Source organism: Trachurus japonicus, chromosome 16 (assembly GCF_045865225.1).
Source record: "Trachurus japonicus isolate A0001 chromosome 16, Traja_1.0".
NCBI lineage: Eukaryota > Metazoa > Chordata > Actinopteri > Carangiformes > Carangidae > Trachurus > Trachurus japonicus.
Window position 1 is genome coordinate 13,594,620 of NC_140922.1, and position 26,668 is coordinate 13,621,287.

Sequence of the window (26,668 nt, forward strand, 5' to 3'; positions counted from 1 at the left end):
ATTCACCAGGGATCAACAATTTCCCAGACATTAACACATTTATTGTGATAAATAAACTCTTAAATCATGTTGGATTTGTGTAGGCTATTACCTGAGTTACACACACCACTCTGACCAGGCAGTCTGATCAGACACCCTCCATGTGTGGCCACCATTGCGTGTCACATACCTTCCTTTGCTTACAGTAAGTGATACCACATGATCTGGTCATGTGATCTAAGTTTCACATAGGAAACAGAAGTACAGATTTTGTGGAGACTCACATCAGTGCTGCGGTCCTCTGGTGAGACATGAGGCGCTCTGCTGTTTTAATCCTGATACTCCAATCCCTCTGTGCCTTTTCACAAAGTAAGAATTCCTTCATATTGACTTGTCTGTTCATGTAAAGATGTATGAGTCACACATTTGTAAATATTAATGGAGAGTTTTTTTCTTTTTGTTTACACAAATTTTTTTGTTTACACAACAATATTTATATTTTTCTCAATGTCTCTTTATTGTTTTTCAGTTGCCCATGAACTCACACGTTTCGTGGGCTGCTTTGAAAATGGTACGACCGAGGTGCAGTTTGAATATGATGCTGAAGAGATGTTGTACGTGAATTTTGAAAAACAGGAGATTGTCTACACTGTGCCCAAATTTCTCGTGCTGGATCCAAGTCAGATGTGCAGTGGATTACATGTATATACTAATGCTCTGAAAGCCAAGAGAACGTGTTTAGGAGTTGTTGCATTCATCACAGTCGAGGAGAAACATCCAGCAGAAGAGCAAGGTAGGCCTAACTGTAACTGTAACTGGAAATGTAAAGTAAAGTAACCTCAGCATTGATATTTGTGAGGATGTGATTGATGGAATGCTGATAAAGGGTTTTATTTATATGTAACCCACCACCACAGATGCCCCTGAGACCGTCCTTTACCCTGCAGAGGACGTTGAGGAGGGAGTTGAAAACAGACTCATCTGCTTTGTGAATCATTTCTACCCACCTGCCATCAAAGTCACCTGGACTAAAAATGGCCGTCCTGTGTCAGAGGGGGTGTCACTCGGTCGATCTCATCTTAATAATGATCAGACCTTCCATCAGTTCTCCACCCTGACGTTCACACCGAGGGAGGGGGACATTTACAGCTGCACTGTGGAGCACTCGGCCCTGGAGAGGCCTGCGTCGAGATTCTGGGGTGACTGTTGTATCTTTTAAATGCATTTTAATATTAAAATATTGCAACGATCTGTTGTATAATTCCCCATTGTAATGATGCATATTTTCTCACATCCCTCAACAGAACCTGAATTTGATCATCAAAGTCTGACACCAGATATTTTCTGTGGAGTGGGCCTGACTGTGGCATTAGTGGGGGTCGTCGCTGGAACATTTTTGATTGTCAAAGGACACCAAGGGAGGTTAGCTACTCATGCTTAGGAGGATTGCACACATGAAAAAGATGAGGATGATAATGGTCCACATGTAATTTATAAAAACACTAATATTTTTATTAGTCTAGTGCAAATTTGCACCATTATATTGTCTAATAAATCATGATTTTGGTCCAGAGATGTTTGAATGTAGAACAATTCTGTTCAATCTTACAACACAGTAGGCCTAGTACACATGACAGATTTATGTCTGTTTGATTTATTTTTATTTGTAACTTTGATATATGTTAAGAGGCTTTCTCTTAAGATTTCTCATGTACATGATATTTGTGTATTTTTCATATTTGTATAAAATGTGCTGACATAAAGATTACAGCTGTATATTTGTAAAGCAGTGCTGCGATATAACTAAGAACATTTGCTAAAAGAAACAGAGTTCTTATCATTTATTGTGCAGTAAATTGGTTCTATTTTCTGTTGCTTTGTATTTCTACTTCTACATTGTATACCTATACATAGCAGGAAATATGTATCATTAGAATCTGAATTGGGATCATTTGTATTGTTCAACTAAAACAATTCAATCAGATAGTTTCAATTTGTTCAGTTTGAAAAGTTTAATCGCATAACTTGAATGAGTTATTCTAGTTGAATTACTGCATAGGACAACTGACTCTGAATAGCATATATTACAATTGAATGTATTCATTTTGAAGTAAATAGCAATAAACTTGAATCTGAAGGTAGCATGAAATGAATTGGTTTTCTCTGAAACTGTGTCCTCACTGAAAATCCAGCGCATCATGCACTTCCACCAACAGTTCTCGATATTCAAACCGCCTTTTTGTATTTTACATTTCATCATCGCGTGACACACAAAAAGCCCATTGTGGATCTGAAATGGCAAAGTCTTTTGCTGAGGTTTGCATGTGTGGATGAGGAAGAAGTTCACCCCTGACTATGAAACTGACTGTCAGTCAGTTGTCCAAATATTTCTGAGCCTTTGAAAATTGACGGAAAATGTATAAAAATTCCTAGAAAGATGATGGAATATTTTTGAACCCCTTGAATTCAAGCTGAAAGTCTGTACTTCATATAAATCTTGATGCCTTTGTTTCAGTTCAACTTTAGTGGTGGATGGAGGAGGAAGAATCACGAAAACTGTATGATCTTTCAAATACCTAAGGAACTGACTGCATTTGGTACTATATGAGAAGTGACCCATAATCATCATGAAACTGGAGTCAGAGGGATTGATGAACCAAACCAATCACTCAGGATTTCCACAACTTAGAGAAGTTTTATCAATTCCAATTTAAAACACAGCAAAGTTCCCACTTCCATTTTTCCATTTCCAACACAGATTATCCACTATCAGCTTAATTCTGTGGCATCAGACAGGGTTATGATGCTATATGAATATATGTAATATCTTATTGTGTGAACTTCTCTTTTCCTACATTTACTATTCTCCCCAGTCAGTCCATATACAGTACTCACATATTTGCTTTGTTCAAGTTTCTTTTAATTATTTTAAACTGCAACACTTTAAGAGTGCCTTAATAAATCTATACAATATCTAGATAAGATAAGATAAGATAAGATAAGATAAGATAAGATAAGATAAGATAAGATAAGATAAGATAAGATAAGATAAGATAAGATAAGAACTGGAAATGGTATAAAAGCAGTTTGCAATATGAAATATTGATTTGTATTGGATTTACAGTGCAAATCCAAGATTACAATTTAAAGTTCTTTAAAAGAGCAGCCCTTTCCTGCATGTCACCCCCCCTCTCTCTGCCTCCCCCTTTCCTGTCTACCTATCAAATAAAGGCAAAAAAAAACCAACCTGGATTTAACAGTGTTTACAGTTGGGCTGATTTCAGTTCTGCTGGTAGTTTGTTCCAGTTGTGTGCAGCATAGCAGCTAAATGCTGCTTCACCATGTCTGGTTTGAACTCTGTGCTCCACTATCTGACCAGTAGATCTCAAAGCCCAACTGGGTTTATAACATATCATTCATGTATTCTGGACCTAAACCAGAATACATGAATATATATTCATATTTAAAACACAGTGAAGATAAGAAACCAGGGCACCAACTCTCCTGCTGGTAAGCAGTTACTAAATTTGAGAAACAATGGTGCCTGTTGGCTAAACAAATCCAGTTTTAAAATATCTAAACAAATACGAGCCACACCTGTTGACCAGAGAATAAATGCTGGGCGGTCTCTACTGCTGCTTCACTTCCTCATGTTCCCGGAGTGAGATCAATTTACTTCCAGTTTTGTATGTTCTCATTTGACAGCAACCATGCATGTTCGCAGCTGCTTTTCACTGCTGTGTTTGTTCCTATTGTTTTTAAGAACCGGTAAGTGACATTAAATCTGCACCTGTAATTATCGAAAATGTATGACAGATATTACTGCTAAAGGTCATGTAGCTTATATCTGGGAATGTGAAGAGACGTGATTCTACTAAATTCACACAGATTGCTGCAGATTTAAATGCTAGGTTGTTAAAGATGTGGACAGTGCAGATAATGATCTGAATTACAGCTTGTGATATAGAGACAGATTTTTTCCTGCTGTAGCCTGACTGACAATGCTCTGTCTCATCCTCTGTTACCAAAGTTATATTTTTATATTTTCACTATTATATAATCTGTGTTTAACAGCGGCCACCTCCTATAGATTAACACTGGGGAAGTGGGGGGTAATACAACTAGTTTGTGTCAACCTTTGCTCAAATACTGTTTGTCTGGTGCTAAAGAGGTGGTGTACATTTTGAGTGAGGGCGTACAGCACACACAGTGGACAGGTCACCAGTCTATCACACGTTTTAATAAACTTGCAATTAGATTTCAAAATGAATATTTTTTTCAATATATTTTCAGTATATATACCAACAAACAATGTTTTTTTTTAATATATCAAGAGATTGTGTACTGTATGTGATAATACGTTGTATATATACTGTAGCAACATCATTCTTAATATAGGAACATATTTGTCACATATTAATCTCTGCATGGGATGAGTCTGCTGTGGTCGCCATGGCCACAGAGTGAATCATGTTGATAGAGATGATGAAGAAGGTTGGTGTCATGTGGAGCATGACTGGATGAAGATTTAGTTCAGGTAAAGATGACGGGGGTACTCTTTCTCCTCATCCTACTTTCCCAGTACAATGCTAGCCTTGTATGAAGAGAAGCAGCTACAGTCATAATATTCATAATATGCGTGTTGCGTTCACTGTCCTCTGCTTTGTGGCTTTGTGTTACAGGTGCTCTCTACGGTTATGGCTTAAGTCGCTGCCTGTTGACCCGCACTCATGAGACCGTTTATCTGGAACAAATCTTCTTCAATAAAATGTTCATCGGCCAATACAACAGCACCTCAGGAAACTTTAGTGGCTCCACAAAAAGCACACAGGAATTCGCTGACAGCCTTAACAAGAACCCGTCTTTTTTGAAACAAGAAGAAAAGAATGCAGAGACGTGCAGAAAATATATGCCGCACGCAGTGGAGGCCCTTTCACAACCAGGTGATTTTTAAAGTTTATATTCTGGTAATGATACAGATCACAGCCTGCAAGAGTCGTGTGCATTTGGTACATATTGATAAAATATTCACTGAGTACAAATTACAAAATGCAGGAATTGTGGGGTATCATATCCTGTAAAGAGAATCAATCAACAAATGTCATGTCAGTTTTTTAAAATGTTTTTGTAGTAGTGTTTGAAAAGCATACGTGAGTAATATTGACCAAGGTAATGGTTGTAACATCAGCACAAAGCATTGACAACATTTGAGAAAGCTGCCTCACTACAGTCTGAGTGTGAGGTACAAGAGCTATAATCCCTCGTCCCTTGTTCACCCCCTGTAGTTATCAGGTTTATAGTTTGTTTGCTTGTGATTTGTGGCTCTGGATTAATCATTAGAGCATTAAATCCTTCTCTCATCACTTCTCAACCTGGTATGATTAACTTCATCACTCATTTGGAGGTGTGCTTCTGGCCACCGTCATTCATTTCACTATGATTGTGCTTTGCTTTTGATCTGTAGCGGCTCCTGAGGAAAATGTTTGTCCTCTAATATTTTTTAAATCATATTTTCCTCTTTTATGAGTAGAAAATAGAAGTCAAATGTTGCAGATATTGTAATGTTAACGACGCTCATATAAAAGCATGTTTTTTGCTGAGGAGTTTCTGCACTGAGTTGCACTTTATTTATATTTTTTGTGAAATACGAGACAACGCAGTGGACATACATCGATGTATAAACAATTTGTTTGTTCCCTGTACTTCTTTCTGTCAGTATCTCACAGCTCTATCTGTGATCTAAGAATATCTATGATTTCAACGTCTGTTTCATCTGTGTATGTTGTCCTCTAGTGGAGCCCTACGTCAGGCTGAGGTCAGTTAAGAAAGAGGACGGCAAACATCCGGCCATGCTCCTCTGCAGTGTGTACAACTTTTATCCCAAAAGAATCAAAGTGACCTGGCTGAGGGACGGGAAGACGGTGACCTCGGATGTGACGTCCACTGATGAGCTGCCTGATGGGAACTGGCTCTACCAGATCCACTCCTATCTGGAGTACACACCGATACCTGGAGAGAAAATCACCTGTATGGTGGAGCACGCCAGCCTCAGGGAGCCTAAACTCTACGACTGGGGTGAGAGAGTGACTGATCAATGAAAACACTCAACAGGGGAATGTTTGTTTGAGTAGGATTGAAGACTGAACATGAATATTATGTAGAATCTAAGTTTGTGTTTGTGGCTCATGTGTTTTCAGACTCCATGCCTGAGCCACAGAGGAATAAGTTTGCTGTGGGAGCAGCAGGCCTCGTGCTGGGTCTGGTCTTCTTTCTTACAGGGGTGGTTTGCTACAGGAAGAACGCTACTGGTGAGACACAAGGGGGAACTGAGGAAATGTCAGTAGCTGAGGCAACAAGTGTGTAGAGATAAATGAATCTGTTGCTTGTGCAATCACAGCGCAGAAACAGAAACTGCCACAGCAGCACTCTTGGGACTTGTGTGGAGCGAAACTTAAACGTTGGTCTAATGATGCATATCTTCAAGAGAGAATTTGTTGTTTCATTACTTTTTAAATCATAGAGCCAGAAGGCCGACCACACGACAGAAAGTGACACATTAAATCTGCTAGATTTAGCCTCCAAGGAAACAAAAATTTGATCTGAACACTTCTGGAAATCAACATTGTGTGACTCTGTTCTTTTTTTAATTCCAGTTCGAGAGTTGGTGCCATCCAGCGAAATACATGGGACATTGTGAAATTATCCAAACCGAAAAGGACAAGGATGAATCATACCGTTATCTGTGAGAAAATTAGTCTTACTCAGTTCTTGAGGATATTTATATGCTGTTTTAATATTCATGTATTAAAAGTAAGCTTTTATTGAAGTTGACAAGATCTTGTCAAAGCCTAAAGTATATATATGTACCTATCAAACACAAGTTTAGCTCTGAAACATATGCTCCATCTTTAGTCTTCAAACAATTCCTTAGGTGCACAGTTGATTTAATTAAGTTAAAAATATTCAGGAGGAAAACAGGATGTGTCGTCTGATCTTCAAGGCAAAGTGGAAAGTATTTTTTTTTGTCTTTTTGATGTTTTAAAAGACCTTTTTTTCCCATCAAAATGTTTCACTAAAGTAAAGAGGGCAAGATGAACGTGTTACTTATACTTAGGCCTATTACTTATATCTATCATTGATGCACATATGGACAGTGAAAGTCTGCGGTTTTGACTGTGACAATTGTTTTCTTGTTTGAAAATGTGCACACTATACACACTACATTTTAATTCTGGTTTCTATAGGAACTGCTGGTATCTTGTAAGGCCTTGCAGGCTGCATAGTTGTATCATTTATTGCCCCAGTTATAATGATACATATTGAGGAGGACAAAGGTTCACTGGCAGTCCCCAGATTATATCAAAGGAAGGATCAATGTAAATAAAAAGATAAATGACTTTTCAAACATGTAATTTTGTCTTAATAATATAATGGAGATAAAACAATGTTGTTGTGCATTTTCTTTGTCTTATTTATTTATTTTATTATATTATTCTCATGCTCAGACTAGTTTGACAAAGATGTTATTAAACCATTGTAGTAATTTTAAATTGCAAATTTTGGTCACGTTTTTCTAACTTGAATGATTATGCTGAGATAAAACAGAGCTTCATTAAACTTCTGTAAAAAAAAAAAAAAAAAATTCAACAAGAGACGAGAGCAGATATTTTCCAAATAATGACAATAAGATAAATAATTTATATGAGTGGCACATTTAATGTTCATCGGTCTGAGAAATTCTTGTTTCTTTTTTGGTAAGTTTATCTGTTATCCTCACAGTTGAGCTCACTTCTTCACTTCTTCCTTATAAACATGTAACGGACGTCTTTAACCTCCTCTTCTATGCTGCCTCTGCGACTCTCATTTTCTGGAGAGGGAAAATAACATTAAAATTGAAAGAGATTGTCATTGTGTTACTCTTCAAAGTAGGACATAGACATTATGTAACCAGACTAAAGGCATAAAGCATTTTCAGGCAGTGACATGATATAGTTTAGCATCAGGGGCAGCCTGCTCTCTTTCAGCTAATTCTCTCAGATATATATATTTTTTATAGTTAAGGCATTACACTCAGCCATATTAATCCATATGTATGGTGTAGCTAATAGTAAACAGGATTGTTATGTCTGTGGTTTGTTCATTTCCTTCATGCAGGATTTGTTCCGCCCTGTCTGACAAGATCTAGTTTGGCAGGTAAACTGCTTCCATGGTACACCCATACCAGTTTCATTTGCCAAATAAACAATGAAGAGAACCAACACTCGCTGACCTCATTTTGCATTTTTCTTCTTTGCCCACGTCACACTTAACTAACACTGTTAGTTTAATTCCAGTGAAGGTCATCATGCTCTGTACCTGGTGCAACAGCACTTGGGGAAAAAAACCATGGGTATTGCACACATGGAAAACTGCAGCAGACACATAAAACAAATGGAGAGTGAGATGGTGTGACCAGGTGTCCTGCTTTGTGCGCGACTGCACAGCGTCATCTCTTGTCCCACATATTGAAACTTGCCGTCTCTGTTCTCCTTTTAAATACCAGATTTCTGCCCAGATCTTGAACATACTCAGAACGAGAGCCACATTTAGATCAACAGGGGCTGATAGGACTTGGCAACGTCTCAGAAAACTCCTAGGTTCAGTTTTTGGTTCCCTTTTGTGCTGTGTTTTATTGAGCAGTGATACTTATAAAAGTGATACTGAGGCAGAGCTCAAACCTCCAAACAGCATCACTTCATCAGCCACTCTGCAGATAAACAACCATCCATGTTCTCCAGTTTAGTGACACAAACTTTAAAAGCTGAAAAGCTGTGAGCTGCAAGATGAGCATGTCTTTGTTTTCCTGACGCAAAGTCAAATCAAAACCCAAAGTTCGTCTATTGCGATGCATTTATTAAATATTTTCTTTACAACAATCATACAGCACATATGTATATTTACTCTTCGTCTTCATTTTCAGTTGGCTATGAAATAAGGACCTCAAATGACAAAGTATTAAGTTAGTAAACTGAAGACATGAATAATATTTGGAGGGCAAAGGTAGGTAAAGGTAGGTACTTCCCACTGCAAATCTAATTAGTATTCAAGGGGTCTTACACGAAAGTCAATATGAAACAAAGGTAAATGAACATTGGCCTATAATATATAGATTTTATTAAATACACCATGTTTGCAAATGTAATAAAATACATAGATCTACAGGTCTAATACCAACCTCTCCATAGGTGCAGACAACACACATCTATCTCTAAGTGCTTAGAACGGGCGTCATGTGACAGAAAATAAATGACCTGGCAATCCTCAGCATTCTTACTCAGACTTAAAAAGAAAAAGTCATAAAAAACGCTCTGAGTTTAAAAGGCAGAGAAACCTGCACCTCTCTGGATTGTTTTGTGCTATTTAGATGTCATTTATTGCCTACCAACACTTGCATAGGAGAAATGAACCACAATGTTGGCTCCGTGTGCAGGTCACCATTCACAGACTGTCTGCGTTGTCTAATCCCCCCAACACAGGCACTCTGTATCTCTCTCATGTATAAATAGGCACTCTCTGTTATTAGTGTATGAATGGCAAGAAACTGCCCCCTCCCCTCCTGAGTTTAACTGTCTTCACAATAAAAGCCATTTCTGGTAACAGGAAGCAGAGTGTCATGTGACTGAACGATTATTTTCTCAGCTGTCTCTTGTTTCTACGTGACTGAAACATAAGGTACCTGTGAGTTGTTTCGACCTGATCTACACGTAATTTTGTTTTGTTTTTTTGCAAATGATCATCATTAGTAGAGCTTTTAGATAGAAGATTTACAGATTTACTTTGAGTTGTAATTTCACAGCACAGGTGTGAAGTTGAAGTTGAAGGCACACTGTCTCTAAAACAAATTGACTACAATATATTTACAAAGCCAATTCAACAGATAATTATATAAAAACAATCATAAGGCAACACTTCAGCGCAATATTCAAAGTAGGGCTTTGGTGTATTACTATACTTCATTACTGGGCCATAACCTTTCTAGGTTTTGCATAATGGAGACTTCATTAACATCCCTGTCGAAATACACATCAAACCGCAGGCACTAAAATCCATCAATCCTCTACAACAAGAATTGTAAATCCGCTTCTGTCCGAGTCACTCTTTGGCAGTTCCTCCTTAGATCCACCAGGTGTCTCCCTTCACCCGCAGCAGAGTTAGTAGGAGGCGGCCGTGGGGATGGAAGAGGAGCTGCCAGGCTCAATATGCTTCAGGTGGCACGAGTGGCAGAGCAGGTGGCCGTTCAGAGGGTAGCAGCGGTGACCCTCTTCGTCGTTCAGCTCCATCTTACAGTCCTAAAATACACAGGGGATGAGAGAGATGAGAGGGACGCCTCCGCCCAGAAAAAGAGGATAATTGGTCTCACCTCTGCTCTGCATTGACCTCATTACTGTCCACTGAATGTTTGGATGGCAATTAAAGCCTCAGACATGTACAGATGTGGGCTTTTACATGAGGTTTGTCTCTGTAGTTACAAGGAGATATGAAAACATCTCAGCGTGAGCACATCTCACGTTGATGAAAATTCCTTGATCTGCCTTATGTCTTACAGTTTGAAGGAACATGCAGATGGCTCCTCTTTGAACAACTTGATAGATTAAAAAAACTCAACCTCTCCATAGTTTAACTCTACTTTAACAAGAAGTTGCCCCCCCTCAGCCCACTGATTTTTATTTACATGAAGTGGAAGAACAGCAGCTGTCAATCAGCCGGTGGCGAATGAAGACGAAGCCCTTCAGGAAAATGATGAGCTAGTGATGATGAGGTGTCGCGTACCTGCTCTCCTCAGCAGTACATAATTATCGCCAAGACTGTAATTAAGATTAGGGATCTACTCTTTATGATTTCTCTTAATGAGCCATTTAGACGCTCACCCCGGCTCCGTGCCAGTGAGCGTGCATGTTGTCGGTGACATAGAAACTCACCTCACAGTGATAGCATTCCACGTGATAGTCTTTGTCCATGGATACAACTCGAATGGTCTCGTCAGAGCCCTGGAGAGAAATCCAGACAGACAAACGCAACTGAAGCCAGTCCCACCAGGAAACACTGCACTGTCTCGTTCTGTTCAACAAAATCTTTAAAACATCACCCAGCTCGTTTGTGTAAGCTCAGAACTGAACTGTCTGTACTTTAGACTGCTCCTCTGTATTGCAACAACCCACTGTGTCGCTGCATGATCAAATCATGTTTCATTACATTTTTTTTTATTTTATTACTGAAAAAAACTGAACTTTGCAACAGAATAGGATTTACAGATCCTACTGGCTCACTATTGACACAAAGAACATCAGCACTGGGAGTCTAAAGCTTGGGAGCAAATCAGTTACAAATATGTACAAAGATCTTGTATCTCAGTCTGAACACAGCGTGCTCTTTGTCCTCCTGATTCTCCACATCCACCCAGAGATAGTGTTTGTTTTCTTCAGTTATCTGTCTGTGGTTCTGTGGACCTCCCCTGAATGTCCAGACAGACAGACAGACATACACACACACACACACACACACACACACACACACACACAGTACCTCTCCTCTACATACCGGCTTCACTGCTCACTAAAAGGGGAGGGCAAGGGACATTCCAGCAAAGTTGACTCTAATTTTGGACATTTCTTTGTTTTTGCCAGCATGTCCATGTCTGTGTCTCCGCACTCTTGGTCCGTTCACAGCGCAGAGATATTAAGACTCCACACTTGACCTGACCTGCCGTCTAGTGGGAAATATGTTTATATTGAGCCATCGGCTTTTTTCAACAACTAAATTCTGAGTTTGGGTCATAAGTGAGTCATAATACGGAGATAGAGATTTATAATCTGATCCACGGGTAAAGGTGAACAACCTCCAGATGATTAACACCATAAAGTTCATGCTGCCCTCACAGTGAAACAGGGCTTGAGGCTAACTTACTCATACTCTATATGCCATCGCTGCCAGCCTTTGCTCCAATCTGGCTGTTGTTCAGCTCCATAAGACAGCCGATCATCTACCACTGAGCGTATTCTAAGTTTATGCTCACTTCATATCTTAAGTTATCGGACTCAACTGTGGAATGTAAACTTGTAAACTGAGAAGTGTGGTGCTTGTGGCTGAGGAAAAGGGCTTGAAGCTGCTATTGGTGGCCTGGTGGTTAAAGCACTGACCGTGGACGACAACATTCCTGGTTGGAGACCTGCTGCAGCTCTTTATTGGACGCGGTTCTCCGTCTCTCTGCTCTGATTTAATGTCATCTCTCCTCTGTCAGCTCACTAACAGAGGCCTGACACATTCTGCTGCTCTAACAAGATAAATGAACCTTTCTCACCGGGGGCTCAGTCACACAAAGTACACAGTGCACTCAAGGGCGTGTGATATGCGGTTACTATCAGTACTTATCAGAGCATTATTCTTACATCAGCGCACTATAATAACCACTTTGGTTTTCTAAATCATATGATAAAACTCTAATCCTGACACAAAAGCATAGCTGTATATATCTCATAAGATATTTATCTCTTTTAAGGAAAGTTTGAACTTTAACTGATTCAGACGTGTGGCACTAACTATACCTGCTAAGAATAAATAATATTTCACTATAACCCTGTCTGCTGATGTGATCTTACCTCTGAGGGCAGGATGGGCTGGTTACAGGCTGCACATTTAGGGGCCAGGACCCTGGAAGAGAGAGATGGAAACAGAATGTTTTTATACATTTGGTAAATCTGCACTCAAGTAATTAATTCAGGATTAAATGAACTGTGTTCAATTACAATCTTACCAAAGACTTTAAAGGTTACAGTTCATAGCCGACGTCCCTCTCTAAACATTTATACCCATTTTACCCTGCGTCTCTCTTTCCTGACTCAGACAAATTCAAGATCCTGACTTGACTCAGGAGATGCCAGGTTTGCAGATGTGCTGGCTTTCCCTCACACACGTGATTCTCCCAAATCCAAATCCCCCCCCCAAAAAAGTAGAAAAACAAAACGCAAAATGAATTCATTATTTCCACACACATGGCTGGCACCTGGATGTCTGAGGAAATAACAAAGGGCCTCTCAGTGTGGTTGGGCATGACTGTGGCTCAAAGTCAAACACATACTGTATACACAATAAGGTTTGTCTGATTTAATCAGCGTAGAGAACATGTGGAAGCTGCCAGACAGAGATCAGCCATGTGCTCAGCTGCGCGGTACATGCTGTCCCAGCAGAGAGATGAACGGCTGTGTGAGTGTAGAAGGAGACGCTGAGGCACTACAGGTGCTACCATTGAGAGTTTGCAGTCAAACACAGTCTCTAAAAGTATCTCACAAGTGTGACATCAGTTTTCCTCACACACACAAAACCTTGGCTTTTCATTTAGTCACCAGAAGGTCTGTATTTGTCTTTTCGTAGCATGTCACTGTTGAGTTTAGACAAGAGAAGTCATGGCCGGACGCCTATCTTCACACCTCTAACAGGACAGAGATCCTTTCTCACTCTCCCTGACTACACTTCTCATGTGTCTGCCACACGTGTCAGAGGAAACCTGTCGGACCTTCTCAACCTGATCCTGCAGTAGCTGTCGGGCTGTGCTGTGATTTAACTTGGAATATGAAACTAAGGCAGTTCTCCCAGTGTCATGCTAAACTAATTTAAAACAGATAAATTCAGGTCATGCGCTTGTGTTACTTTTGAACTACTAGATAACAAGTGACACTCACTTGTGGTAGTCTTTGACACAGTAGATCTTATTTTCAGTGTCCACAGTGAAAGGCACTCCATCAAGGCTCTCATTACAGACGACGCAGCGGAAACAGCCGGGGTGGTAGGACTTCCCGAGGGCCTGCAGGATCTACAGAGGAATAAATGAGGGAAGAATATCAGGAAATCAATCCTCTTGTTTCATTCTGCTATTTCACATTTCCTCTTTATTTGTATGTAAAAGAATTAAAATAGTCTTTGCCTCCAGATAAGATTAATATTTAATGATTCCTCTGGGTATATTGAGTCATCAGGGTAAAGCTATTCAACAAAACTGAAATAAAACCAAAGGAATAAAGATGAAGAATTCAATGTCTTCTTTGGTGGATTTAAGACAGAGGCAGACAATACACTGTACAGTACGTGACATACATGAACATGTACATAACATAAAAATGCTCTCAGTGATCATGGCCAGCAGATTTCTGGTGCGAGATACAGCAAATGAAATGTGCAGATGTGAGGATAAGGCAGTGCAGTAAAAACTGAGAGTTCTCCTTCATCTCTGTCTGCTGGATGGAGAACATGTGTGGAGTCATGTAAAGAACAACGTCCCAAAGGCTGCGACACATCCTGGCTTGATCAAACCGTGTCTGTGTGTGTGTGTGTGTGTGTGTGTGTGTGTGTGTGTGTGTGTGTGTGTGTCTGTTTTTACCCCTGGGATTGTGTGTGCGCGTGTATGTACATGTATGTGTATGTGTGTAAATGTATGAATATAAGAGAGCAAGAGATGCACATACAGAGCCAACACTTCCTTCTGAGTCTTTATCCAGATGTGCCCACAGAGAGCTCTTTTAGTGAAGTTAAACTAAGTTACTGCTGAGATCACCTGGCTCGGACCCACACACACACACACACACACACACACACACACACACACACACATAGACACAACACCACACACAACAGGAGAGAAGCAATAGACACTCACCATGTCCATAATCAGATGTCCACATGCGTTGCACTTGTCCGCAGACTGCTGGAAACCAGAGTACTTTAACAGACAGAGACAAAATGATGGTGATGTCATTGGAATTTGTTTCCTTAATGGATGACTGAAATCTCCGACTCTGCTTCAGACTAAGCTCTGAACAACTCCGCTGTGGCTCTTAGACATAATCCCAAGCAGACTATTTGGTTGAGCATTTGTAGCTGTGTTAAAATACCTGCTTATAAAACAACATGAAATCACCACTTTCCCTCTCTCGGAGCATATCTGTTGTGTGCAATATAAATATTCATTAAAACAACAACAAACAGATTGTGTGTGGAGTTTGTTACAGAAGCCGGTGAAGAAGGTTTTTAGGTATGAACGTGGTTTGGTTCCCGAGATTGGCGTTTAAATCATTCAGTTTTTGAATCAGTCAGCTGAGCTTCATTATTTGTTATTATGTGGAGCGGTGTCAGTGTGGAATGGCCACTCTAACAGACCAGGCAGAGGAGCAGATGTAATTAACAGCACATAGGAGGGCGCAGAGCCAGAGCAAATTAAATTCAGTATGAATTTTGATTTTAATTGAGCAACTGAAAGCTTTTGGTGGAGGGGTGATTAGACATGGTTTTATACAGACAGGGCTTTTGAGGTAAACACACACAGAACTACTGACAGCGTCAATAAGAGGATGAGTTGGGAAAGTACGCACGTAAATGGTGGATTTCCTATGTCAACACACTACAAAATGTGCACTGGAAATTACAACACATTTTTACCAGAGAGGGTTAACTGTGTTTCGTGTACGTCCTACGATCACACATAGTGAAAGTACATAGTCATAACTGCACCTAGCGTGAGTGGCCTGACTGCCCTCCACCCCATAAACCATAGCAGAGCAGCCTCTCCAGTTTCTGACCTCCCTCCAGTCCCACCCAAGGGAGGAAACTGATCTGAATCAGCTGCATCAGATGCTACAAAACTGGGCCACAAGGTGAAACGTCTCTGACCTACACTGTATATTTAAGTAGAAGGCTGATATATTAATTACTCCTAGTTAACTGTAAAGATCTGTAAAACTTCCTGCGAAGGGATGGATTGTGTGAAGTCATACACAGACATATTGATTGTGCTGTATTGTATCGACCAACTCACCAGAAAGTCCTCTTCACAGAAAACCTTCCCTCCGACATAGTAGAAAGCCTTCCCTCTCAGCCTTCGACCTGCAGAAACAGACAAAAACGTTTGTTTTTCTTGAGCGACACAAAGCAGAATCTGCACCTGAAACTCTCAAATCTGTCAGTCAGAGAGAAAAGAAATGTTTTTGTCATTACCATAGATCAGAAATGAACTAGAAACGGTGAGTCAATAATATGACGTTGAAACGTCTTTGTGAAAAATCTTGCAAAGCCATGAACCCCGTCTCAGAAAATAGTTACAGCACTAATGCATAAAGACCCGTTGTGATTAATAACGGTCATTTGAAGGTAATGGACCCTCTTGTAATATTCATTATATCCTGCTGAATCCCAGCAAGATAAATCAAATAAACTGATCTATGGCGAGCTGGTGTCTTAATATAATATAACTGGGACACAGAGCAGGCTCCAGAAAGACAAGGAACACATCTGGATCAAACACATGTGGGGAATATGCTGATTAAATCCAATTACTGGACAGGTGCAACAGATTAAACACTCTGCTCTATTGGATTTCATGGCAACCACAGGCCAAGACCTACAACAGCCCGCTGTACTCTGCCTCTTTGTTCCTTTCTGCTTGTGCTTCCTGTCTGTCTGTGCACTTTAATCGTTCTATGGTCTGGATCTGGCTTCTTATAGCTAGACACACACTCACACACACAGCAAAACCTTCCCGCTCACTTCACATATAGCTATTCTTGCCCAGGTCCCACAGGAAGAGGGAACATTCCTCACATTTTCCGAGTGGGGAGGTGAGACGGGGGGAAAGCAGGGAGGAGGAGGGAGAGGGGGGGGTAACCTTGGTGAACAGGAGCCCTATTTATCTCCCATCTCACGCTCTGTTTACCTGATTGCTTGTGTCCAGATAGATGCACGGACAAATGTAGCCACTCGGAAACACAGCTCATGTTACTTTATTTTTGAGACAGCAGAGATCTCTCACTGCTACGTCATGAAGGGCAGTGTTGCAAGTTACTGAGCAGCAGTGAAGCACCAGAACTTGTCTGTTGTACAAGAACTTATATAAGTTGGGTATTTAATTTGTTGGATTTATCAAAAACAAGTGAACAGACTCAGGAAAATAACTAGACAATATTAATGACCATAATTTGACAGTTTAAAGGTGCAAATTAAATAAATAAACTGTTGTTTTTTTTGCTTTGAACAGTGAGCTTGAATTAAATGGTGAGTATGGAGATAACGACATGGGGGGGAAAAAAGCTAAAGTAAATCCCATGATTCATCCTCTAAAATAAATGTCACATGAAAATCTCTAAAGCAGTTATTCACAATTTCATTAGCTCACATTAATAGAATAACAGAATAATATCAGTCACATAGCAACCACGGCTCGCACAACAAATTGCTCAAGAGACAAGTTATTTTGATCGAGCCGAGGTGTTGAACCGGCCTTGGGTAATTACTGACAGCCAGTGTTGGAACTGTGTCCCTAAAGGAAAAAGGAAAGGATGAAGGGAATGAATGTAAGATATGGGCCATTCCTCTTCTTCTTATTCACATTCCTGTCTTTTTTCTCCCAGTGAGTCAGAGAGGGAAAGCTCTGAGCTTTGCAGAGAGATAAGAGCTTAATTAAAGTCAGGAGTCAGGGCTAACTGTTTGAAAAGCACCAGAACAAAGTGCGACTATTCCACTTTCATAAAAATGTAAAATACCTGAGGGACAGAACAAGACACACACGCCATTTTCTAATTAAAACATTCGATGGATTCCCTTGTGTAATCCCATTCAGAAAATATGCAATTCACAATGACCCTACCACGACTTCCCAATCGAGCCTTAACCCTGCTCTTTCCTGCGTGTAAATTAGTCAAGTGAGACATCTCAGCAAAATACCTACGTGTATCCCCTTTAACACACATTTCCCTTTCCACAGTTGTACACTGTGCATTGACATTCAGTCTCATCTAAAGTCATTTGATTTACATGTGTTTGATTTACATATGTTAAACAGACAAAGTGGTAAACCTCAGTGTGCTCTGTGAATTTCCTTTGACTGTGAACAGCACCTGGGACATTTGGTCAAGGCCCTGACATTTTTCTACCCACCAGATGTTAACATACCAGTGGATTCAGGACCAATCAGATCCTTGTTTGTATTCTCTGAAGACTGCAGGGATAAGAGGCTGATATTATGAAAGCAGAAAACTGAGACGGGGACTGTATTCCACTCTTCTTGCTCATATTGCTCCTGTGTGAAAGCATCTAAATGTAGTTACCACACAATAAAAAGCCATTTCCACCTGTTTACATTTTATATATAAAAATACTGAGAGCAAAACTGAGAGAATATGTCTTTTTCCTTCAATTTCCCTCATTTCAGAGTATGTCCTGACTACTGAGTAACCCAGTTCCCACTAGCAGGACTGGAATTGGGTTGCACCGGTAACTGTTTGTAAACAGTCAATGATTAGCCTGGAAGGAAGACCCCCTACAGCGAAGCGCTGAGTCCCAGACACACAGCTTGAACTCCCCTAGCCACCAGGAATGCTCTCCTGCCTCTCAGTCACCTTGTCGGGGGGTGAGTCAGGGCATGGCAGGAAGTTCACAGTCATAAAGACTTGTTATGTAACTTTATCCAAGTGTTTTGGATGAAGATGAAAAGGGATGCTTATTATTAAAGCACTGGATATTAGACTGCATCATGTTGTTTACTGCCATGCAGGTGCATGGAGTGTGCTCCTGCATGCTGGTTGCATGCGGTGGATGGTGTGCTACTATTAAATGGTTTCCCTACAGCATACTGTACTTCTGTCTCATTGCACCCAGCTGACATAACAGCACCCAGTGTGCTCCTGGTGCCCGGCCTACACAGGGGCCCCTATGCCTGCATTCCTCCCCAGCTAAGATGCTTTTCCCTGGGGCCACTCACAGCAAACACAACCCTTATGCCCTCACATGGAGCAAGGTATGAGAAGCATGTGGTGTGTAGCCCCCCTCCCATCTTCTCCTCTGTTTAGACATCAGTTTCAGTCTGAGCCACAATGTGTCTCCTCTTTCCTCTCTCTCTCTCTCTCACACCCACAGAGGAGGAAGGGTAAAACAAAACACTGCGATGTTAATCATACATAAGAGGGCATACCCGCTGAGGTCAAAGGTACTGCAGAATGAGGGGTCACCACAGTGCCGCAAATTCTCCACATACCCACCATAACTGAGACAGAGATTTTAATTAGTGAAAGTGGAGAGCAAGGTCGTGTTTCTGATATAGAAATGTGCTGCTTCCAGCCAGGAAACTACAGGTCGGTTATACACTGCACAGTGCAGCCGGGGTGATGAACCTCTGGTGTGATGTCTGACTGGAACTAATTGGTCGGGTCGACTGTCTAAACTGACACACTGTGAAACCTAAAACCTGGCCGGTGCAATGACAAGTCTCCAGCAGACAGTTCGTTATGCAGCAGTGAGGACTTTACCTGCATTAAATCTAACATTAGAGTAACGGCGTGTAATGATTCACTGTTCCACCGCATGTGCAGTTTGTTTGAACTTACCCGTTCTTTTTTTAAATGTTTCAATAGTTTCAACCTTGGGAAATAACAACGCAAACAAGAGACATGTTGCTGCATGAGTCTGTAGTTAATGGTGCCATGCAAATTGATACATGCGGATTGCGGAAGTCCCACCTCATCTAATGATCACGATCTGTGGTTTTAAAAGTCAACCTTTCCAGTTTCAGGCTGTGCACAGGATGTGGATTCACTACACACATATCAGTTGACTAATGGATAGTTTAGGCCTGCAGAAAGTTTTGCTCTGTGTCTTTGTGTGGGCTGAAGGAGTGACTGGCACACCCAGAAACCAAACACCAGCAGTACAGGACAGTAATCCCTAAATAATTGTGTTTTTGCTTTGGGGCAGTCAATGACTGAAAAAAGAGTGTACCACTTTTATTTAAGAGGACAGGGTCTTTGGCAGCCAATTAGTCAGGACGGTGACATGAGCTCTATACGTCAATCGACCGAAGGGAAAAAAACAGGAGGAAGTGTTTGAATGGACTGAGTGAAGTGTGTGTATGTGCATGTACTTACTACAGGCACTGCAGGTGAAGCAGCTGTCATGGTAGAGGCTCCCCATGGCCTGGCAGGCCTGGTTGGCTCCATACACTTCCTTGTTACACTTAACACACAGTCCTGCAACACAACACAACACAGAATAACACAGAGTCAGAAAAGCCACACATTTAAGTAATCTGCCATTCATTCGCTTACATCAACACCATTCACGCACACATACAGATGTTGTAACGGGCTACATCAACACATACTGAATCATAGACGGATACAGAGTCTGATACAAAGACAGATTGTTGTTGCAGTAAAGAGTTGTGGAGGCTCTGATCCAGATTAAACCAGACAAAAACAATGGAGGGGGAAGTCAGGAAACTAGTTAGCGGGCTATATCATCGAAAGGGGAAATATATCCCTATCTGCTTATTTGGCTTGGCTGAGAAACTGAGAAGTCTGTTAATAAAGAATCAAAGTGTTTCTATTCTAACACAAACAATCAGTGTGGCCTCGTGTTGAGACATCAGCTGTCTACTTAGTATTAATCCATTCCTCATTCAAGCCAAACAGATTTGATACAGATGAGGAGAGAACATTCGTGATAACAAAAAAGAAACTGAAATAAAAACAAAAAATACTTGAAAGTTGAAACTGACAGGAGGCGTTTTCTTTTGCTCGTGTGCTGGGTGAAGAGAACCACTTCATACGCTGAAATGAATTACATAATCCTTCCTTTAACTTTGGACAGATCATGAATACCACGGGGTTTCCATGTGATCAATGCAACAACGTCTTTTCTTTCTTTTTTTCAGTCTTCAGATGAACACACGACTTCTCTGACACTTTACATCTTTTAGCAAAAATGTTCATCGCTCCACGTCTCTGTCAATCTCCATCTCTCCATCCGACCATGCACTGTTTGACATGGTGCGATGTGATAATTGGCTGTGACAAGTGACATCCTCTGTTACCGCTGACCCTAATGTTCACTGGCTACTAAATCAAACAGATATGGTGTGATATGACCACCCACTCAAAGAAAGTGTAAAGGTAAAGGGGAAACATCCTTACTGCATGGAGATAGAAAAGTGAGACCATGAGTTTCTTTTATGTGTGTGCATGTGCATGGGGTTATTTGTGTGTGTGTGTTTTTTATAGAAAAACTCCCTGGAGACAGAGAAGTGTAGCTCAGCAAAAGAGCCCGGCCCGGCCCAGCCCGGCCCAGCCCAGCACTGGTCCTCCTCAAACACTGACAAAGGAACTTCTGTTTCCACTTTATCCAGCACACACCACGTGGCTGCCTCCTAAAACACACACTGTTACATTTTTTATAACTTTCTTCAAATGTTTCTCCTGAGTGATGGTCAGTAACACAATATACAATTGGGCTATATATACATTTCAGCTAAAGCCTCTCCTAATACCACAACAGAGGACACATCATCGGGGACCCCAATGGCTGGAAAGAAGATTTAGAGATGATAGAGGGATATTATTAGAGAGAGCAAAAGAATGTGGCTCTTATGTAAGCTTATGTTGTTTATATGAAAACACAGTAAGTTGATGTCCCCTCAAATTCCCCAAATTAAGATCACGTTATTTCCAAGTTCATTTTCTATAAATGTTTACTGTAAACACTTTTGATCTGAGAACAAACAACTTCAGAGGAAAAACATTTATAGCTTTGATTTGCACGCCCCATGGGGACAAAAATAAGTCCATTTTCTCTTCAGAACCAAAAATTCCTTATTTTTGGACTAATCTCCTCGCCAGTTGGGCCACTATTAATTTGCCTTTGGCCACAGGCCCATATTCCAAAACAGTGTGATTATTCCTGGGCCTGACTGCAAGTGGGGGAGGGGAAACAAAACATGGAGCCAAAACTTCTGACACCCCCTCCCTCTCCCTTCACCTTTCCCAGCTGTCACAACTCCTACTAGAAATGAAAACTAGCAGCTACTAACTTTCTTCAGTCATTCAATTAGCTCGACGACTCCAGATTCATTACACATCCACCAAACAATAAATCGCTGACTATACGAGCAGTAACCATCTGCCCATCACTTCAACATAGCCATCACATGATACACGTGACGTTACAATGTAGAGAAACTGTTTCAGTGGCATCTTTTTCTTCATACTCGCTTCACACCGCACCACACCCCAAACTGACATAGCATATTAGATTCGGTCAAATGCTACAGGCTACATTCATACATAAACAGCCACAGAGACATGCATTAGATTATATCACATTCACACAGACACATAAAGCCAGCCCCAAAAAGCCCGCCAAAGCAGAAGCCAAGAATCCCTGGGAAGAGTTAAGACGAAGCTTTCCACTCTGCAGCCAGATGGGATAAATTAATCCCCCATCTTAACGCAAAACTAAACGCTCCACTGACTGTGTGTGTGTGTGTGTGTGTCTGTGTGAAAGTTGGAGGAAGAGGGGGTGGTAAGCAGAACACTGGGATGTCCCACCACTTCTTCCCTCTTGGATGAACTTGTCTATAAATCTCACATCCTCTCCGGCTCTTGAGGCCAAGGACAAAGAAGCATCGACAAACTTGTCCCTAAATCTTGCTGTTTGTCTCCTCGTCCATTCAGCTACACCGCAGGCACCTCTAAACTTGTCTGGGTCTCCCCTCCCCTTTTTCATCTTAAGACCTCATTTCTAAAATTCCTCGCTCTTTTCCTTCAGACATTCCTCAGTGTTCCCCCCGGTGAAGCCGTTTGGCTCTGGACTCATTTTCCCAGAACCTCCAGCTGCAGATATGCCAATCAGCACTTGATGTACAGTTGGGAACTCTGACTCCGACCCCTGCGTGTAAACACAGCTCAATGGATGAGTTAAATACTGCCATGGCAACGGTGTAAACGTTCAAAAGAGCATTCAAATCTTACTCCTAATGCAAGGCAACATTAACATTCAATAACCTAATATTTAAAAGCATGATGTTCGAAGACTACATATGTGTCTTTTTCATATTTTACTACACAGAATTACGAAGAAAGACATTAAAGTTTTGTGAACAAAGCTTGCCTACACAAGTTTTTTTTTTCTGGAATAAGAGCATGACTCAGAGGATGAGCCATGAGCTGGTGGAAAACTCCTCATAGAAACCGTGTGTGGGTTGTGCGTCGACTCGTGTGTGTTTGTGTGTGTGTGTGTGTGTGTGTGTGTGAAAAGACATACACAGCGTTACTTTAAAACCTACACTTCTGCTGATTGTGCACTGAACTCTCCCACAGTCCGTAACATTCACACCGCTGTGCTATTTATGAGCCTGGTCGTGACAGTGATGTACGCCAGAACATCTTCCTTCGAGCACCAACATGAGCCCACGAGGGTCTGAGGAAAGGCTGAGAATTACAATCGTGACGTTCCAACAGGAAATTCCTCCTGTGAGGAGGCGAGGGTGGGCTGCGCCTGCGTATGTCTGTCTGTCTGTCTGTCAGTCTGTGCAATGGGGGTGCCGCTTTGTGGCTTTGTACCCGACAACATAGCTCTTTCTCACACTCTCTCCCCTCCCACTATCTCTCACCCATGAAGCGGGGCATCCCATTTTCATGAATGGCCTTGGCTCCAAACACCTGGCTGACACGTGAACACTCGTCCTCTCTGCAACAAACACACTCGTGACAGGATACAGTATATCTTGTCAATTTAACAGCGTCTGCATCTGTCAGCTGGTGTCACAACAAAGCGTGTGTGTTTTTCCATGTTGCATCAATTTCCTGATAGTGAAAACAGAGCAGCCACTTACATGACTGATAGTGCTCTGCTGATTCTGGGCAGGCCATGGTTACTCGTTCCTATGTGCCCCCAAAATTAGGAACAGCCACTGTTGATGTAACTCATTAACATTTTTATGATGTGCACGTGTTCATCACAAGCACAAGCATGCTCACAAAAACAGTAATGAGCACAGATCTGCAGTCATTATGTCTTATGGGAAACTGAATGTGACTGTAAGTCACTCAACAGTGTAAGGGACATAAAAAAAATCACAGACTTAATGGAGCACAGACCCTAACAGAAGTGATCAAGATCTAGCTAATGAGTTAAGTCATCAATGTCGACTGAAGAGCAGCCCATTACATTTCTGAGGAGAGAAAAATGCAGCATTCCTCTTTTTGTCCTCTGCCCCACCTTTTTACTGCTCATGGGTTTGTTTGCAGCTGCCAGAAGGGCACAGAGTGAATCATTCAAAAGAAGACATGAAACAAATTAGAAAATTATTCAGTCTGCATTCCACAGAAGAAAAGAGAGAGACCTCCTACAGCTTCTGCCTAATAAGATGAACTATTTTATCAGCAAAGACCATCAGGAATGCCATCAAACAAAGAGATAATACAACGGGGATGCCCTCCTGATTAAGTCATACATAAATATTGTGTGTCCATCTCTGTGTTAAGGGAAACGTAGACAAAAAAGACAACACAGAGTGCCAGTGTGCATATGTAAATATGAAATAAAAAACAAGTGGATGTATGTTCTGATCTGTGCATGGGTGGTTCGGTCAGTCAATGGGCCTTACAGTAGTGGTCCAGTGGACAGACAGAAGCCCCCTTGTTGGTCTAAAAAATTCTTACCAAAGTAGTCAGTCTTTGGTTGGGCATCCATCTCTTTCTCCAGGCGTTTAGTGAGAGCTTCTAATTTTATTTCAGCAGTAGAGGGCCCCTGTTCTGGGGGCTGTGTGGCGGGGAAAGGCTGGCAGGTTAGCTGGACAGGTTTGGAGGAGCATGGGACTTGGCATGGTTCAGCGATGGCGGCCTGTCCACAGATAGGCATTTGGCACTGACCTTGACCCGGGCTGCTGCTTTTAGAGACATAGCCATGGCTCAATGCAGGGGACGTCCCCTGGACTTTGAGTTGAGATGTTTCAGAAGGTGCAGGCACAATAGGAGAAGCTGGCACAAGACCATTATGGCTAGTTGAGGGTCTGGAGGTTGGGGACGCTGGTGCATAATGGGCCACAGGTTGTATAGGAGAGGGCTGCTGCTGCTGCTGCACGTGGAAATCTGCCCCACCTGTGAAGGCACTCAGAGGCAGGGCTGGGATGAGATCTGGTTTTGCTGATCCAGAAGGCTCTCCGGTCCATCCCCTGGCCGGCCCAGCAGAGGGGGGTGGACTGCGGTTTACAGCGTGGGGGGTGCCAACCTGATTCTGCTGGGATGGGAGATTGTTGACAGTGGGGGGTGCAGGAAGGCGCTGCTGCTGCTGCTGCTGCTGCTGCTGCTGCTGCTGAAATGCAACGTTGCCCCCTGACCCAGACGGAGATGGGGATAGCTGGCTGTCTCTGGATGAGGCCCAGGCAGCCGACGATGGGCTGACCGGGTGACGAGCGTGAGCGGGCGGAGAGGGAGACGCGCTTCCTGCGCCGGGGGGAGCAGCCTGGGCGCTGTGCTGGTACGGATGTGGCTCCAAGCGCTCTTTATCTTCGTAACTATTTCCGAAGCCGTATGCCCTGCCGGCTGGAGGTTCAGGCTGGATGCTGGTGTGTTGTTGTTTCTGGCCGTCAAACTGCGCGTACGACGACTGACTCCCGGTCGTGGTGCCCGGGACAGGACCGGAGAGAATCGGGGGCTTCGCTGCCGCTTCACCCGGCTGTCTGTAACTGTTGATAGGCGGCCTGTCTTTGGTGTAATATGTGCTGCTGCTGCTGTTGTTGTGACCCCCATTCATCCTTATAGCCTGGGTGGTTTTCGCCATCTCCTCTTGGTGTTTCTGCATGTGTATTTTAGTCATTTTGGAGGCAAAAACTCTCCGCGTCTCTTCAAAGTCGGGGTTGTTTCCTGCGTCCCTCCTCATGCGAAACAAACCATCTCTGGATGCTTCATACATGTTGAGGTCCTCGATAAACTTACTCGCCTCCAGTCCTAAATCCTCGTATTTATCCATTTTTAAAGACACGTCGTCTCTCCGCGTCAGGAAAGTAAAGTTGAACCAGTCAAATGTAAAAGCTAAAAGCCTTAGCTAGCAGTCTGTAAAAGTGATAACCTCCACGGTGAATTATTAGCTTACTGTTACTGACAGGAGACCAGACCGTCCAGCTCCGCCGAGAAACTTTTTCCTCTTGTTTCCAACTTTTCCGTCCCCTTTTTTCTCCCCTTCTTCTTTCTTTTTACACCGTCCTATGGTCAAGAAATAAAAGTTTCAAACTCCAAGTGTCCTCCTCCTCCTCCTCGGTGAGAAGTGTCCGTCTCTCCGTCCGGCGCAGCTCTGACCCGAACAAGCCTCCCTCTGTCTGACTGTGTTTTAAACGAGCTGATCCCAGATCCGATAGCCCGGGCGACCCCACCACAAGCCGCCCCCTCTACCTCCTCCTCCCGCTAACAGTCCCAGCGGGGAACCTTCATTCACAAACCCTCTCTCCTCCAGCACTTTTTCTTCTGTCAGGGGGGGAAACTACTCCAGAAAAAGTGGTTAAATATCCGATAATATTTTGCCGTTAATGTTAAAAGTAACTTCAGTTGACGTTCGGACCGTGGGATAACCGTCGCGTCACGCACGCACGCGCCCGTACGTGGCCACCACCGTTCGACTCGACAGTTGGGACTGAAAACATGGAACGGTTTGTTTTTAAAGGCGCAGTGCTCACATGAAAACCAGCGACGAGTATAAAGTCCGAGCCGAGGAGAGGAGAGGAGAGGAGGGCAGCAACACCGGCCTCATTAATCACAGACACAGTGACCTTATAAATAACTCTACGTATGTGTAGTAGGAGCGTTTACGGAGGAGCGTGCACGGGGGAGGACTTTTTGTGTGTGTT

General features: G+C 42.2%; 3 protein-coding genes across 5 annotated transcripts; 2 read left to right on the top strand and 1 right to left on the bottom strand.

The window, feature by feature from the left end:
• The first annotated feature begins 256 nt into the window (after positions 1–256).
• Positions 257–1,765, top strand: LOC146972005 (H-2 class II histocompatibility antigen, A-U alpha chain-like). The gene is made up of 4 exons (XM_085801694.1): positions 257–348; positions 509–772; positions 897–1,178; positions 1,284–1,765. The coding sequence occupies exons 1-4, from the start codon at positions 291–293 to the stop codon at positions 1,418–1,420; spliced, it is 741 nt and encodes a 246-aa protein (XP_085657820.1). The 5' UTR covers positions 257–290; the 3' UTR covers positions 1,421–1,765.
• A 1,890-nt stretch (positions 1,766–3,655) lies between these two features.
• On the top strand, positions 3,656–6,881 carry LOC146972006 (H-2 class II histocompatibility antigen, E-S beta chain-like). The gene is made up of 5 exons (XM_085801693.1): positions 3,656–3,747; positions 4,662–4,922; positions 5,773–6,054; positions 6,177–6,287; positions 6,633–6,881. Exons 1-5 carry the CDS (start codon positions 3,690–3,692, stop codon positions 6,674–6,676), a joined length of 756 nt encoding a protein of 251 aa, XP_085657819.1. The 5' UTR covers positions 3,656–3,689; the 3' UTR covers positions 6,677–6,881.
• A 1,973-nt stretch (positions 6,882–8,854) lies between these two features.
• limd1a (LIM domains containing 1a) lies at positions 8,855–26,456 on the bottom strand. 3 transcript variants are annotated; one of them, XM_085801702.1, is made up of 9 exons: positions 25,153–26,069; positions 24,489–25,122; positions 19,917–20,018; positions 15,821–15,888; positions 14,666–14,728; positions 13,695–13,825; positions 12,615–12,666; positions 10,938–11,006; positions 9,768–10,307 (listed from the first exon to the last, which is right to left on the bottom strand). In XM_085801702.1, the coding sequence occupies exons 1-9, from the start codon at positions 25,795–25,797 to the stop codon at positions 10,170–10,172; spliced, it is 1,902 nt and encodes a 633-aa protein (XP_085657828.1). In that variant the 5' UTR covers positions 25,798–26,069; the 3' UTR covers positions 9,768–10,169. The 3 variants fall into 3 exon arrangements, with proteins under 3 accessions (XP_085657827.1, XP_085657828.1, XP_085657829.1); XM_085801701.1 differs by having other exon boundaries at positions 8,855–10,307; positions 24,489–26,456; XM_085801703.1 differs by having other exon boundaries at positions 24,699–26,456.
• Between the last annotated feature and the right edge of the window lie 212 nt (positions 26,457–26,668).